Here is a 16,293-nt window from a genome sequence, read left to right as displayed (position 1 = left end):
CTGCTGCTCCTGCATGTGAAAAATGCATGAAAATGGACCCGTCAGAGCACCCAGGCAGTCCTGTGTGCTGCTGCTTGTCCCTGCTGGCTTTGGGACAAAGGGGAGTAAGAATGTGTTGTGGAACAAAAACCATGCTCATTCCCTACTGCTCCCCAGATAGTTTTTCCTCCCTGACTCTTCATTACAAGAAACACACCAGGTTGAAAGGGTCAGGTGGGAATTGTGTGCCTGTGGGTATTCCTTAGCCTTTCTGTGCTTCCAGCAGGCATGAAACTGTGGCAGGAATGTCTTGAAATGAAGGATGGAAGAGATGAGACAAAAATCTGGACAAGGTGCCCTAGAGCTGGCCAAGGAAAGGAGCCACAATTTTTTCCATCTCCTGTCCTTTCCAAGCTGATTCACAGCAGCACCAGAGCTTTTTCCAATGGCTCCTTTTCTCTGCTGCCCTCCAAATCCTCCCTGCCATGCTCTGCAGCAGGATGGTTTGTTCTGCAGAGGTGCCAGCCCTGGCTTCCCTCATCCATCTGTCCCACCAGCACCAGTAGCACAGAGTGGAAACACATCACATCCACAATTCATGTTTATTTCCTGCTGAAAACACTCTTCCTTTGAAAATTGTAATCCTTACATTTTGGCACTGTCCTTTTGTTCAGGAAATCCCACTGAGCTGCCCAGTGGTGGGCAGGGCATCTGTTAGAGCTCAGCAGGGGAGAGCTGGGTTCAGGATAGCATTGCCCACTGCAGTCCTGTCCCTGTTTTGGATGCAGATTAACCCCGTGGATGTAGATTTCGCTGGTCAAATCCAAACCAAAAGTGAAAGCCTGTGTGCAGGTTAGCCTCCTGTGTGTGTTAGTTAATCCCCACTTAATCCTGGTTTCTAATCTAAGCAAGATTAGAAGAATCTAAACTGCAGCCTGGGAGGGACACCGTGCCTGGGGGCTGTTTGAGCCTCACCTGAAGGCAGGCAGGGCACAAAGACCCCCACACTGCAGGGATGTGCTCTTGGCTTCACCCCATCCTGCTTTTGGGGTGGGATCCTGGCAATCCTGGAGTGGAGAGATGGGCCCAGGGCAGTGCCTGCTGTGTGTGGCTGTGCTGGGTGTCTGTGGGGAGAGGAGGGGGCAGGCTGCTGTGAAAGGCAGTGATCTCTGAACTCTGTGTCCCATGTCCTTGCTCCTCTCTTGGCAGGCTTTTCAAAGCTCCAGAGAAGCTTCAGAGTGCTGATTGCACTGGCTAGTGGTTGTTTAGCTCTGCTCCTGCCTGACCCTTGAGCTCTTCTTCCATCCTGCCCTGCTCATCCTTCCCATCCCCAGCAGTGCACCCCGATCCCCAGGGATACCTAATGGCTCTTACCAGCAGTTAATAGAAGCAATTGTGATTCTAATAATTGGGAAGGGCCTTTTCTGAGTGTTTGTTTTCCCCCAGATTTAGCTCTGGATGGTGTTTTTTTGTTTCCGTGGTGAAAAGCAGTAAGAAGTAATTGTTGCTGCTTTCTTTATTGTCTTTAAGCTAGTGTGCTGCAATAACTAGGACCAAAATTGTAAAGAAATAAGAAAAAAATATAATTATTTGGGGGTATAATTCAGAGTGTGGCTTCTGATTCTTGCAGAGGTGTGGGACCCTTTGCAAGGCAAAAGCAGAGTTTATAGAGAGCAAGGACTGAGTAATAGCTCCAAAGCAAAAGGAAAGATTGCTGCTTCTTTAATGAGTTTTGGATCTGGCCTAGAATTAGGAAAAAATCTCAAGAAACAAATTCAATCACCACATTTGGGAAAAAATGTAGATGGGTTGTGTTTACTTTGTGGGTTTTTTTACCTTCCATTAAAGATGAAGGAGTGCTTCTAAGAGCTTTGCCCTTGGTTGCTGTGAGCACCCGCAGTGCCTGGGAGGGCTGTGAAGTGTCCTGGCTCACATCAGTGGATTCAGGGAATGTGTCAGACCATGGAAACTGGAATTTCTGCACCAGATAAGTGACCCAGTGCTCCCTCCAAGGAGGAGACCCCACTGGAATGCAGAGCTGGAGGACCCTGCTGCTCCTGGGCCACACAAAGCTGTTACAGCAGCTCCTGTGGGGCTCTGCCAAGGAACCCTTTACACTGGAAAGGTTTTGGTGTCTCAGTTTGAAGGAGATGCTTTGACGATGACATGGGGAAAAACCAAAGGCCAAGTTCTGTGAAAAAGCAGCAAATAAAAATCAAAGGCAAATGTGTCCAAGCAGAGATCTAGATTGGAATCATTGTGCTGATGGAATTTGATTCTTTGATGCCTCAGGCCATATCTTCCTCCTATTTTCAATCTCTAAATCAGCTTGCAAAGAAAAGTGGTTATGATGGGCATTTGTTATGCTACTGCTGGAATAAAGCAATAGCATTTAGGTTGTCAGTGGATTTTTCTTTTTTTCATCCTCCTTTTTTAATCTTGTTACCTAAGAAACGAGATTTGTGTGATTGTGCTCTCTGCCTCTGTTTGTACCTAACAATCTTTGCATGGAGGGCTGTTTCCTACCAAGTCTCAGTGATGGGGAGAAATTCCTTCCAAGTTTATGAGAGGAGTGTCTGGACAAAGGGCTACTGCTGAGAAGGTGGCCAGCAGCAAGCCTTGAACTTTCCAGCCCCTGGAGAATCCTCTTTGGTTGCCATCCGGGCGGAAAGGGAAGGCACAGCTCCCGTGTTTCTCATCCTCTTGCTCACGTAACAGCTGCTGAACCGCTGCCAGCTGCACTCCAGAGTGGAGGGGAGCAGGGAAGGGATCTCTGGCTGACTCTGACGCCTCGTGCTGTTCAGCTGAGGGTTTGTCAGGGGCTGGGTCACCCGGGGTAACAGCAGGATCCTCGGGAAGCAGCTGGAGACAGGCGAGCTCCAGGACAGCATCCCTGCTCTGCTGGCATGGCCTGGATGGGGCACAGCCTGATGATGGAATTCTGCTGATGGGAAAAAAGGTGACAAACACAGGAGCAGGATTTTAAGGCCATGGCAGCTAAGCCTGTCTGATTTAGGATTTTCTGTCAGTTTATAACACTCCTCTTTCCTAGCAGAGCTTTCCTCTCAGCTGTTTTGACTGAAGGATGTTGTTAGGCAGGACAGGTGAGGAAGAGCTGGAAATGCTCTCTGGTCTGTTCAGCATTCCCACATGCACTGGCAGAGGATTTAGGTGGTCAGTAGGGACCTTTGAGCAGCATCCCACTCCCCTGGGAGCTGTAGGTAGGGACTGTGCACAGGCTTCTGCCCTTGCAGTACAAGTCTCTCCCTTAGCAAATCACTTTCTGAGCACTGTGAGAGCATCACCAAGGACAGGCGATAAGTTCACTTGGCTCAATCATTTTGTCACCCTTCCCTCCCAAAACTAATGGCCATTTTGCTGTTGTCATTTCCCACAGCTTGTGGTCTCGCTGTTGTGAGAGCTGCTGTGTCACAGGCATTCCTCCTCTCCATGAGCCTGGGATCTCCTTTCCCTTAGGCAGCTTCCCTGTGGCTTCCAGCTGTAAGGCTGATAGGGAGAGAGAGCAGTAAACATAGATAATAAACATACATCAGAGAAAAGCACGCTGTTCCTGCTGTTTCTCAAAGGGAAATGTCAAGACCCGTGTCCACATGGGAATCGTTGGGAGGAGGATGTGTGGAGGAAATCTCCAGGCTCCCTCTTTTCCTGAGAACACTGAAGCAACACTTGCCTGTGCAAAGGGAAAATCCCTCAGCTTGGCTCTGAGCTGGTTCTTTATCAGAAAGGCATTATCTGGGTAATTAGCTCTGCCTGTGAGTACAAATGTCTTTGGCTCTGTCGTGCATGTGAGCCTGGAAGGAGAGGTTTGCTGAAGCATCCCTGAGATGCTCCCATTGCAGCAGCCACAATTCAGGAGGAAGCCTGGTCCTGCCAGCTGACTGTAATTAAAGTGAGGCTTCACAGCCACGTGCCCTCCTCTCTGCTCTTGTGATAATTAAGTGGTTCTGGCCTGTTACATGATGAACTTTGCTTTTGGTCCCTGTTTGAGTTTGTCAGCGCAGTGGGACTGGTCCTCTCTTCTGACCCAGCCCTGCTTGTGCAGTAGCAGATACTGGTGCTTCAAAACTGGTATAAGCATATCCTGGTGCTTCCTTCCCAGCAGCAGTGGTGGTCTGCAGTCAGCTCACCTGTGATGCAGTAACCCCCCCTTGCCCCTCAGGCATCCTGCAAGCAGTTTGGGTGACAGCAGTAGCTCCTGTTCCCTCCATTTCTGTCCCTCAGATCTTCCCTTGTCTTAGCTATTGCTCCTTTCTGTGCCTTCCTGCTCCCTGCAGCTTCTCCTGGGAAGGATTGTCCTGATGTGGGAAGTGCTGGTGGTGATGGTTCAGTTCCTCAGGCTGAGGCCCCCAGGCTCCCAAACTTGGGAGCTTTATGCAGCAAATCGCATCTTCTATTTTGTCCTTCTTTTTGAAGCTCCTTGCCAGAAGGCAGCAAGGACTCAAGATGGGATTGGAGCAAGAGGAGCGTTCTCCTGGGTTGGCAGTGGTTGAAAGAGAAATGGATGTACCAATTCCTTTGATTTTTCTCATACATTTTCATTATGGAGAGATAAAAGTGGGAAACCTTGGAAGTCCTCCAGGCTTGGTCCTGGCCGTATTTGGAGGTGGTTGTGCACATCTTGGATCCTCTTTCAGCAGACCGTGAGTCATTTGGCTGCCTGTATTGGACACAGAGCTGTGCTAAGTCACAGATAAGCACTTCTGAGTCTGTCTCTCAACACCATCATTTCTAACAGTTGGTTTGGAGCTGTCAGGCGGGATTGAAACATTGCACAGTGTCTCTTCTCAATTACACGGGTGCAAATCCAGAGGATTTCACTGGATCAGTACCAAAAATAACAATCCTTTCAGCAAGCCATGAACCTGGCTGCAGTGGGAGCACTGATGGGAGTGGAGATGCTTGGGCACGTGGTGCCATCGTTGCCAGGAACAACAGCTTGGGAAGGAGCTCACTGGAATGGGTTTGGTGTTCCTGGTATATGTGTTAAAAACAGGAGACCCTGCCTCTGTGGCACTAATGCAAAATTAGTCCTGCAGGACCCCTTGGTTAGTTAGATTTTGTAGGGATCACTCCAGTGTGAATTATATATTGGATGCTTTATTAATAGGAGTAACTGCTTGGACTAGGGGAAGGAGTGAGTGACCATCCCAGCTCCTGGAAGGACAGGTTGTTTTCTTAAGCAAATTGTACCATGAGCTGCATTAAATATTCATCTGCTGGGCCACTTGGGGTGTTTGAGTGGCCCTCCAAAAGGTTATTAATGCACAAAGCAGATGGAGGCACAAGGACTGTTGATTAAATTCAGATTGCCTTTTGCCAATGTGCTAATGCCAGCTGGGTGGCAGGAAGAATTACCCTGACTCCTTCCCACACCTCAGCTGCCTGGGTTCAGTTTCCTTCCAATACCCCCTGACAACACAAAACATAAGATGAAGCAGCATTGAAGTGGCTCTGACATGGAGCATGGCCATAACATCTTCCAAAACAGTGGGTCAGCCAGAGGAACCCACCTCTTCCCTCAAGCTTCTGCCCCAAATGCAGAAACTGGGCTCCTTTTTCTTTGTCCATTTGAAAACAAATCAAAATTTTTTTTCATGGGGAAAAAATGAATGGAACAAATGGTTAGCAGTGCTTTCAGGAAACCCTGGGTCAATGTCTGTCTGTTGTGGCTGCCACTAACCAGGACCCTTCTCTAGGCTGAGGAGCAGCCCTGATGCCCAGCATACTCCCAGGTCACAGCAATCAGCTCTTTGGCTCTTGTTCAGTTTTAACACTGCTTTTTCTTCTCCCTCCAGGCTATGAAAGTCCTCTCCAAAAAGAAGCTCTTGAAGCAGTATGGATTTCCACGTGAGTGTCTCACATTTAGAGGTCTGCCTGTTGTCCTCAGCCAGATCTCTCTGTAGAAACATTGTCTGCAAGGACTGCAGAACGTGGCCTCCTGTGAAAGCTGCCCCTGTAGTTGGGAGCTGGTTAAAGTGCAGTGGCTGGTGAGGGGGCAGGTACAGCCACAGGGAAATTCGACAAACTCAGTAATGAGATTCCTGGCTCTGATTTTTGTGAGTCTCTTTGAAGTGGTGACTCTTCCATGTTCACCTAATTAAGCACTGGAAGTTAGGCAGGCTATTCCCCCTCCTTTCAGTCTCTTCTATCCCTGGGATAGCACCTGGGATGCCCCAGACCCATCTGGGAAGCTGGGAGCAGCTGGTCTGAATGGGACTTGGAGATCTCAGTTCCAGGTGGGAGCCTGCAAAGCTTTGGGATGAGAACAAGGTGATGAGATCTTCCAGAATAGCTGTGGGTGTGTGCAGAGGGGCCAGTGGCTGCTGATCCTGTGTGCAGGTGCTGCTGCCAAATGAGGAGTTCCTCACTGTGCTGTCACACTTGCAGGTCGGCCTCCTCCCAGAGGGTCAAAAGCATCCTCTGGAGACCAGCCCAAACCCATGGCACCCCTGGACAGAGTCTATCAGGAAATAGCCATCCTGAAGAAGCTGGACCACATCAATATCGTTAAGCTGATAGAGGTGAGCTGCTTCTCCACCTTAAGCTATGCTGAAAAAAGTCTGGTTTGTATTGCAACAAGAGGATTTTTCTTCAGCTGCTCCTACTTCAGCCAGAATTGGTTTAAAATAGATGTTCAGAAATTGAGGCTGGTGATTCTAAGCAAAGTCATACTGACTGTGGAGGACAAGCTGCACGCTCACCCTGCGCTCTGGGCTGGTGCCCAGGAGAAGGCAGCTCACTGTGCTGGTAGAAATAGCAGTGAGCTTTGATCACTGGAACTTGTGTGCAGACAAGCCTGGGAAGGTGCACAAGTGCAAGGTTGCAGTGCCATTTTCATTATTGACTGAGGTCAGCTTAGGACAAGCAGTGCCTTTATTGGTAGGCTGTTTTCCCAAATACAGGCAGAAGCCCAGATTTTTCTGGAGACAGGAAAATCTGTCCTCCAGAACCCCACTCTCTGCAGGACTCTGTAAATATTAGCCTAAATTGTTCTCAGTGTTCTGCAGCTCAGCACAGTATACTGGGAGCGTTACTTGCTTAAAAAAAAAAATATTTTTTCCTGCTGTTTTTCACTTTTTTTCCCTTTTTCCCCTTACTTCTTTGTGATCTCTCAGGTCCTTGATGATCCTGCAGAGGACAACTTGTACATGGGTATGTGAGTCTCATAAGCTAACAGAACCATCTGGGCTTAGGCCTAGTGATGCAAGTGACACGTACCAGGACTCGGGGTCAATACGGGAGGAAACTTGTGCCAACTTCAGCAGACTTATTTTTTTTCTGCCAAGTTAAAACGCCTGTAAATGCAGCTGGGATGGAAAGGCCCCGTGCAGTAGGGTAAGGCAACCTTGTGTCAGTACAGCTGTGCACATCTCTTTGCCCTGGGGACACTAAAAAGACCTGAGAGCTGCTCTGCCCTCCCCTCTGTAGAGCTGGTTCCAGTCCCAGAGCCAGGAGGGGAGAGAAGGCTCTGGGACTGGAATCAGCTCCTCCTGCTATGTCCTCCTGCTATGGAACTTCTGTAGGCTGTGGATAGTGGCAGTGACTCCAGAGTCACTCCAGTCTTGTCTGGGGGTGCTCCCTGGGACTCCTAACCCCCATTTGGGTGAAACATTGAGGGACAGGCCTGGGAGGCCCTGAGGTACCCTCTGAGATAGGCCAGAGGAGGGAATGACTGACCCTTTTCCATCTCTGCTTCCCCAAACTGGTTCCTGATGAAGCAGGTTCAAAGACTGCTCCTCATGAAATAATTATGGGACACTTTTGAAGCTACCCTGAAGGAGGACTCTGCCTAGCAAATGAAGCAATTTGCCTTTGAAAGGCCACTTTTCCCTCTGGGCTGAAGCCCCAGTGGCATCTGGCAGCATCTCAAAGTGATGGCACTTGTGGTGGGGAGGGTGATTGAGGCTGCTGTTTGAAGGCCTGAACTCCTGGGGATTGGAGGAAAGGGGAGAGATGAGGTAGAAAGCTGCAGAGGGGAAAAAACCCCAAACCTAAACCAAGCTCTACCTGTGGAGAAATAGCAGCAACAGCAGCAGGACAGGTGGGGATTCTCCTGGTCTTATTGGAGGTTGTGCTGGTCCCTAAGTGATGAACAGTGGCCATGTCCCTGCTGTCCATGTTCCACCACCCCTTTCCTCTTCCTGGGATCCCGTGAAGTTCAGGCACAACAAGCTCCTGCCCCTGCACAGCAGATCTAGAGGAGGTGGTGTTTGCTCCTTGCCTGTGACTGCTGGGATCAGGCACTGCTGTGAGCACTGGGATGGGATGGGATGGGATGGGATGGGATGGGATGGGATGGGATGTCAACAGGCACTGAGCAACCTACAAATGTAGAGAGTGGTTGAATAGTGAAATGCTTCCACAAGCTGCAGCTTCTTCAGCCTGGAGGGCAACATGAGCCAATTCAGGCTGCCCCGTAGTGTTTGTTCCTTCAGAGGATCCCACACTGCTTTGGGGACGGGATCTGCTCATATTTTTTGAGAAGTGGAAGAAATCCCCATATAATTCATGGGGAAAGAGCTCTCCTACTCTAGATAAAAGCAGATCCATCTCCTGTTTGCAGAGCAGGGCAGAGCAGGATCAGAAAAACACTTTTCCCCAACCTCCTAATCAGACACACAAACTCATGTGCTCTGCAATCCTCAACTCACACCAGCAAATCCTCTTCAGTCGCTCCCGCCAGCGAGTGTTTGGCTCTGACAAAGCTGTAGCTGTGCTGCTGATTGACACAGCAGAAATGGAGCAGCATGTTCTTACAGCATCTCCTTCGCTATCAGCAATTTAGTGGGAATATCACACCAAACACCCTCCCTTGGAGATACAACGGGGCTCAAATCAACGAGGGCTGACACCCAGAGCGGCGGCACCGCAGTTGATAAATTAGCACCCGCTGTCTCCCTGTTCAGAGCTGGCAGGAGAGGGGATATTTGTCTGTGCTGAAGAGATGAATATTTTCATTTTGCATCCTCTGGTGTCCTTGTCACGGGTGAGGGGAGAGAAATGAGTGGAGATAAATTGATTTTGCAGGTGTGGGAATGGATGTGTTTTTGTAGGTGATGAATAACAAATAAGCCCAGGCTGCTCTTCTCATTCATTCATGGTTTATTTCCTTTTCTTGCAGTGTTTGACCTCATGAGGAAAGGGTAAGTAGCCCTCCTGGGATCCCTTCTGTTGAAAATTTTGGTGTTCATCATCAGGTTCCCATGTGAAATGGAGGTTTGATATGTCCAGTGGGGCAAACCCTGTCTGCAGGGGAGGCAAAACCCAGTTGTAGTTGCCTTTGCACTTCTACAGCCTGGAATGATGTGGTGAATAGAAATGGGCTGGGAGGACATGTCCTGGTGCCAGACTCTGATCTGGAAAACAAATTCTATGAAAATTCCTCATCAGGTTCCTGGAAGGAAAGGTTTGAATAGGAATATTCTGCTGGGTTCCAGCCACGTTGTGGCTTCCTCTGACACAAGGGGTGTGTGGTTGCATCAAGATTTACTTGCCACCTGCTGCCTTATTTTGCCCTCAGCACTAACCTCTCATGGGAGGTGTTGTGTTGGCACATTTCTTTTGCATAGTAGAAAAAGGGATGAGGTGGTAAGAGCTTCCTTGCTGCTCTTTGCTACACCTGCACTGATTCTGCAGCTCTGCAGTCCCAGTGAGGTGATGATTTCTGTGCCCAGGATGGAGGAGATTCCCAGAGGGGTTATTTTTCTCTCTGGCCCCATGAACAAGCTGCTGGCAAGAGGCTCTCCAGTCTCCCTGGTGATCAGGCTGATGCCTGTCCTGTAGGAGAGGGAGCTGCTGTAAATAGCTGGGGCTGGGGAACCTGTGGCTCATCCAAGTGCAGCCTGGCTGCCTCTGGCAGGAGGCAATTAGACTCCATTAGTGGCTCTGCCAGCCCTGCTCTCTCACATTATTTCTCCCTGGTTTCAGCAACAGGAAAATGTGCATAAAAGAGGGAGGGAAGGCAGTGGCAGAAAAATGCAAATGGGAGATGAAGGTCATCGATCAAATGAGCAGCAAGGGAGAAGAGGGAAATGCTGCAGAAAGGGTTTGCTGTGGGAAGAGCCACAGAGCCTGGTTTTGGCAATGGGCTGTTCTCTGCCAGGGTTTGGCTTGCCAGGATGGTGTCCCAGGAGCACTCACTCAAATCCAGCTCCAGTCAGGGGATGTGTGCCCAAATGCAAAGCCAAGCTGCTGAGCACAGGCAGGATTAGCCCTCAGTGCAGTGAAGTCTTTATCTCCAGCCGTTCATCCATGGGAGAGCAGGACACTCTGACTAGCTCTTACAGCCTCTTTGCCCTCAGCTTTCAGCAGGCACAGGCAGAAGAGGGGCTTTTAGAGGAGACTGTGCATCCCTCAGCAGTGGCAGCATTCAAAGAAAAGGAGAGGAGAAGCTGACCAGGTGACCTTGGCTGTTCAGAGCTGAACGTCTGAGCTCTGGTGGTGGCTGAACCCTGAGCAGCTGAACAGGTTTTTGAAGCAGTTTAGCACAATTCACTGAAAATATTCCCATCTAACCTCTGAGCCAGTGGTTCATGTCTGGATTCTGCCTCAGTGCAGACCAGCTGCACAATGATACTGCATCAGGACTGAGCCCCAGCAGGCAGGACATGCAGTGCACAGCAACAGGCACTGTCCCCACTGCTGACTGGGATCTCATGGGAATGCTGGTGCTCACAGCCATGAGCAGCTTTAGCAGGAAGCCAAAGGCCAGCTCCAGCTTTGTTCTTGTCCCATTAGGACTGCCAGTGAGTAGTGTTTGACTTATTTTGTGCAGGCATCAGCAGTTAATCCTGATGATGATGAGGGCTCTGTGGCTCATGCTGGCTCAGGGGCTATGCAAAGCCACCCATCACTAGCCAAGCTCAGTAACCAAAGCATCACCACATCCAGAAAGAAAGGACAAACCTCCCTGCTGTGCCACAGCACCCAGAGCCTTTTGGGAGCCTGGCCCTCAGTGCTGGGACGTGGAGAACAGACTCCTCCAGCAAGGGGTGTTACTGCCCTTCTGCAAAGCACTGAGCTGCTGTTCCTCTTCCCACCAGGCCTGTGATGGAGGTGCCGAGTGAGCAGCCCTTCAGCGAGGAGCAGGCTCGGCTCTACTTCCGAGACATCGTCCTGGGCATCGAGTACTGTGAGTACCCCAGAGCTGGCAGAGGGTGTGCCTCAGCTCCCTGCTCATCTTGACACTGGGGGAGCTGTTGGATGAGCCAGGGAGGGCCCCTTGGATTGTCTGGGATGGGGTTGCTGTTGGAAGTGGCCCCACTCAGCTTGGGTTTACCCAGGAAGTGTCACAGAACCCTTAGAAAGGACATTAGGCAAATAGTTTTTTCTTCCATTTATTTCTTATTTATTCATCTTATTTATTCTTCTCTTTTTTCTTCCATTTATTTCTTTTTGGAGGCTGTCTTTGAAGGCAGTAGCAGAGGCAGACTCCAGAGCAGGGTTCCTCTTTGTAGCCTGTTCGATTATTGTCACCTCCTTTGGTGACATCTTGTCCCTCTGTGGCTGGGGCCAGATTCACTGCTGAGTGCCTGTTCTGCAGAGTACAGGGAGGCCACCATAGGCCTGTGAATCTAGCAGGGATTTTTCTGGCCCCACTGTCATTGACGTGTCCCTGCTGGCATGAACCTGGCAGGGGTGAGCAAAGAGGGGTCCCTGAATTAAGGACACAAGGTGGAATGGTCTGTGTGCTGGCATCCTGAAAGCAGTTCCTGCTTCTGTAGCTCAGAGCTGAGCCTGGCTCTGTGCCTGTTTGCTCCTGCTGTCAGCCTCTGTGAGTTCAGTGCTCTCACCACTGACTGCTTCCTCTGCACACTGATACACTACAGAACTGCCCACGGTGAATTTGGGGAGGAAGAGGCAGTGCAGCTTTTGCAGAGGACATTCCCACATTGCAGGTGTGATTGTTTTCCAGGGGAGACAGCAAATATGGTCCTATTACCTTGTGTTTCAATTGCCAAGTAGCTTTTGATTAGATCCATTAACAGTAGCTCATAAAGCAGCTCCTAAATCTCATAGGTTGGATAGGCTCTTGTGGATTAATAACCAGACAATCAGGGAAGTTGGAATACAGCTTTCACAACTGAGAAAAGTCACCAGTACAGTTAAATGTGGGCTGGGTTGTTCAGTGTATTCCTAAATGACCAGAAAAAGGGTAGAGGACAGTAAGAGAGATTGATGATGGCACTGAGTTATTCAGGATAGTTGTTAGAACTGACTGGGAAGACTGGCAGGAAAATGCCATGATAGCAAGTGATGGCATGATAAAATGACAGATAAAAATCCATGTTGCTGACTGCAGGGTAATGCATGGAGGGGAGAAACAACACTGAGAATACATACAATGTGATGGGCTCTAAATTATCTCTTCTCACTCAGGCTTTATTCTGGATAGTTCTATTGAAAATGCCAGCCTATTACTTAGTGACATTTGACAAGGCTAACAAGATTTGGGGAACTATTTGGAATGAAAGAAAGAAGAAAGTAGAAAATGCTATTTTGCAGTTATGTGGGTCTCTAAGAGCTCTTAGGTACAGACAAGGAGTATCCTGAATATTATGTGCAACTTGGCTCAGCCTGTCTTAGAAACAGCTCCCTGTCCTTAGAAACATCCTCTCAAAAAGAATGACCAGGATGGTCCTGGAATATCTTAGGTACAGAGATAGGACCAAAGCTCTTAAGACTGGAAAATTATCCTGGAAAGGAGTGCTGTGGCAGAGGCTTATAAAATCCTACGTGTCAGGGAAGTGCTGGGCAGGAAATGAATCTTTTTTGTCTCTAAAAACACAATAACTAATGGGTAGTAAACAAAATGATCAGGTAGCCAGTTTAAACCAGAAGGATTTACTCACTTGGCTTCAGCCACTGAGAGAGAACAAGTCTCTGAGCATGATGGGCCTTGCTGAGGCAGAGGAGCATGGTTTGCAGGGTCTCAGTCCCTCTCCACATTGAAATGCAGCACCACCTCATTTTTTGTCTAAAACCAGCAGGGAATAAAAGCAAGTCTGACAGTCCAGAAGCTTCCAGGTGCTGCAAAATTAGTCAGGTCACCCCAGAAAATTGGTAGAAATTAATATGTGAATAGGAATCTCAAGGCTGTCTTTGAGTAGAGCTTGAAGGATGAAGTTGCAGCTTTTTATATGCCCATTAGCATTCAGGTTGCAGCAGAGCCTGTGTGCCTCAGCTGGGAGATCCAAGCTCTGCTGTGCTGGATGCTGCTGCAGGAACAGTTCCTGCTCAGAGGAAACTTTGAGTTTCATAAATTGGAAAAAAAAAAAAAAAAAGCCCAGCAAAGTGTGGGTAGTCTTAAGCAGAGGGAGTGAAATTCAACAATAAATTATAGAATGCCCAAGCACTCTCAGCAACAGGAACAATAGAATGCTTTATTTTGGACCATTGAGTAACCACTTATTTTATTAGCAAATGAAAGTTAAAAATGGTGTTCTCTCTGAACTGCTGGGTAAATGCATGGCAATTATTATATAATTAAGAGGAAAAGTGCACCATTTGTGCATGCTGAAGGAAAAGTGTTGCCAGGCAATCCAGAGATTGCAAGGTAATTTTAATGTAAGCATCCATAATTGTTGTGTAATTTGGGAGGCTCAATAACCATGCAGCTGCTTGAAGCTCACAGCAGCAAATGCATCATTGTTGGTTGGATCTCATCAGGTTAGAAGTTGTAAACTGGATTCCTGTTGGAGCCTGAAAGGTGTTAATGGTGAGCAGGAAGGGGCTGCAGAAGCCAAGGTGCTGGGAGATGTTTTAAATCACCTTTTAAATCACTGGTGGTGGCATGTCTGTGTGTCTTTGGGGACTGCTCTCACTGATTTTTTCATGGAGTTTGCCTGGGGTGGAGGCCCAGGAGGTCTGGCTGTGGGGGAAGTTTGGAGGGAGGCAGCAGTGCAGGTGGTGAGAGCTGGGTGGGAGGCAGGGACAGAGCCCTGGAGAGAGCCAGGAGCTCCCTGATCCAGGCAATGGCACAGTGCTGTCACCTGCTTTTGGCTGGGTTTCTGGGTTTAGTGTGTCTAAGAGTGCACTTTGATCCAAGCACAGTCCCAGCCTTGTTCACCAAGCAGTGAAGAAATGGGTTCAAGGTCTGAGAGTCAGGGAGATCTGCCCGTGCTCAAGTCTCCCTTCCTCTGGCCCCTGCAGATTTTATTTGGAGTTTAGGCATGGTGATATTAATGTTCTGTTTTAGAGGCCCTGCCTTTGGCCTGGGCTCTGTGGTGTGGGCTGTGTCAGGAGTTCTTTCAGCACATACAAACTGTAATTGGGCTCCTGGTGAAATGGGCCCTTCAAAGGAAAGTGATTTTTCTCCCAGTTTCAGGACCTGTCCAGTACTGGTGGCCCTGCACAGCCCCTCAGGAACTGGGGGTTACCTCAGTCTGGGAGTGGTAATTCCAGAGTGTGCTCAAGTGCTTTGGATGGGAAAGTCTGCTGGATTATTTGTGTCATTAACTAAAGCATGTGCTTAAGCATCTCTGTGAATTAGGGATATGTGCAATTTCCAGCCTTTCCACTTGTAACTCCCCTCTAGCAGTGCTTGGCTGGGGTTATTTCAACTTCAGTCTCCCTTCTAGTAATGCAGACTTTGCTGTTGTAGAGATACTGAGCAGAAATGTGTGTGCTGGGTAGGAAATAATCATCATGCTTCAGCAAAAGACATGAGGGATATACCAGGTGAGTATCCCAGTTTGATTTTTGGACTGGGACATGAGAATCTTCATTTAGTAAGAGCTGAGTATAAGGAATAAGAATAAGCAGCCAAAAGGGCTGTGTGGGCAGGAGCCTGGCCAGGAGCAGACAGTGCAGAACACACACACAGGCGTGACCCAGGGGAAAACCCTGCTGACTTTCACAGTCCAGATGAAGCACAGTGACTGTCCCTGCTGCTCTGGAGCTGCAAGCTCAGTATTCGAGTCACGAGAAGCTAAAACAGTTTCTGTCAGCCTGGCTGAAGAAGAAAAAACCTTATTTCCTGCAATCTCTGGTGAAGTCTGCAGTTCTCCTCCTGTGGCTGTGTGTAAGAGGGGGGCAGTTTTGGTGTCCCCTCTGCAGAGGAAGGTTTGTCTCTCTGAGCTGTGGGGTTGAAGGGAGGGTAATGACATGCAGCTAAAGGCATTGGGGAATTGCCCTTCCAGCAGCAGCTCTGCAGGGAGAACTGCAGTGACCCAGGGCCCTGCATGCTGAGCCTGGAGCCTCAACAAAGGCTCTGGCTCTTCAAAGCTGGATTTTCTGAGATAAGGCTTATATCTCATATCAATATATGGGCATAAATTCCATTATCTTAAAAGAAAATTTAAGCAAATGAGCCAGCACAGGCTTGTGTCTTCTGAAGAATATCTCGTGCAGGGTAAGTCCAGGGTGGGTTCACTAAAGCATCAGTGGTGTAGATGGTTTGATCTGGTTTGGCTCTTGGCAGAGGTGAGTTCCTCAGGTTGGTGTGGGTCAGCAGAGCTGGGATATGAGTCTGTGGTGGAGCTGCTGCATGCTCTGTAATTCCCAGCAAGCTGCTTGCTCCCATGTGGGAAATGGGGATCTGCCTCTTCTCTGCTCCTGCCTCTTGCCTGTCCAAGTTTGGAGCTCCTCAAACAGAGCTTGTTGGGGTAAGAGCTACAGCTGCAAGCTTCTGGGTGTTATAAATGACACCACCAGGAGAAGAGAGGCTGGCTTGTGTTTTATCACGTGCAGACAAGCTCTCCTTAGCTGGTAGAAACCAAACAAAAAACCCTTTCATGAGCTGCAAGTGTTGCTGATAGTGATCAATGAGGACTCTGTACAAGAGTGAGAGTAATTAGCTGATGGAGAACATCAGAGAGATGTGCTGCGGCCTCTTTAGATCAGGCAGTTTGATTTTTGTTGTTTGATGCAGTTCTGTGTCTGCTGGGGGTTGGGAGCAGCCCCTGGCACAGCCTGTGCAGGTTGTTCTGTCACAACAACCCTTGTGCCCTGCTGCCCTCCCTCCCCACGCTGCCCTGGACCATGGCAGGGAGCTCTGAACGTCCCCTGTGATGGTGATGAGGCTGTGCCCCTGTGGGCTGCAGGACAGGAGCAGAAGGACAGCACAGACAAGGTGACCTGTCTCTGTTCCCTGTTGCTTCCTGCTGGCAGTGCCCACAGCACAGCCAGGAGCACGGTGCTCAGCTGAGGATGGAGCACAGAGGGAAGCTGAGCTGCTCTGGGTAGCACTGAGGGTGCAAAACTTGGGTTTAAGCAACTTAGCCAAGTGGCAGAGGCTTCATGGGTGCAAGAGAGCAGCAGAACAGTGGAGAGAGCCGACAGCATCACAGCTGG

General features: G+C 49.1%; 1 protein-coding gene across 5 annotated transcripts in view; it reads left to right on the top strand.

Annotated features, from left to right (window-relative positions):
- Positions 1-16,293, top strand: part of CAMKK1 (calcium/calmodulin dependent protein kinase kinase 1) — a 75,342-nt gene that overhangs the window by 41,495 nt on the left and 17,554 nt on the right. For all 5 annotated transcript variants that reach the window (XM_058854709.1, XM_058854712.1, XM_058854708.1 and 2 more), the window contains 5 exons: positions 5,796-5,847; positions 6,388-6,521; positions 7,116-7,152; positions 9,122-9,143; positions 11,043-11,131. In XM_058854709.1, coding sequence (XP_058710692.1) covers positions 5,796-5,847; positions 6,388-6,521; positions 7,116-7,152; positions 9,122-9,143; positions 11,043-11,131 — 334 coding nt within the window. The remainder of the gene's footprint in view (positions 1-5,795; positions 5,848-6,387; positions 6,522-7,115; positions 7,153-9,121; positions 9,144-11,042; positions 11,132-16,293) is intronic.

The sequence above is a fragment of the Poecile atricapillus genome, chromosome 21, assembly GCF_030490865.1.
Source record: "Poecile atricapillus isolate bPoeAtr1 chromosome 21, bPoeAtr1.hap1, whole genome shotgun sequence".
Lineage (NCBI taxonomy): Eukaryota > Metazoa > Chordata > Aves > Passeriformes > Paridae > Poecile > Poecile atricapillus.
Note: the sequence above shows the minus strand (reverse complement) of the source record. Positions and strands in the feature narration are given on the sequence as shown.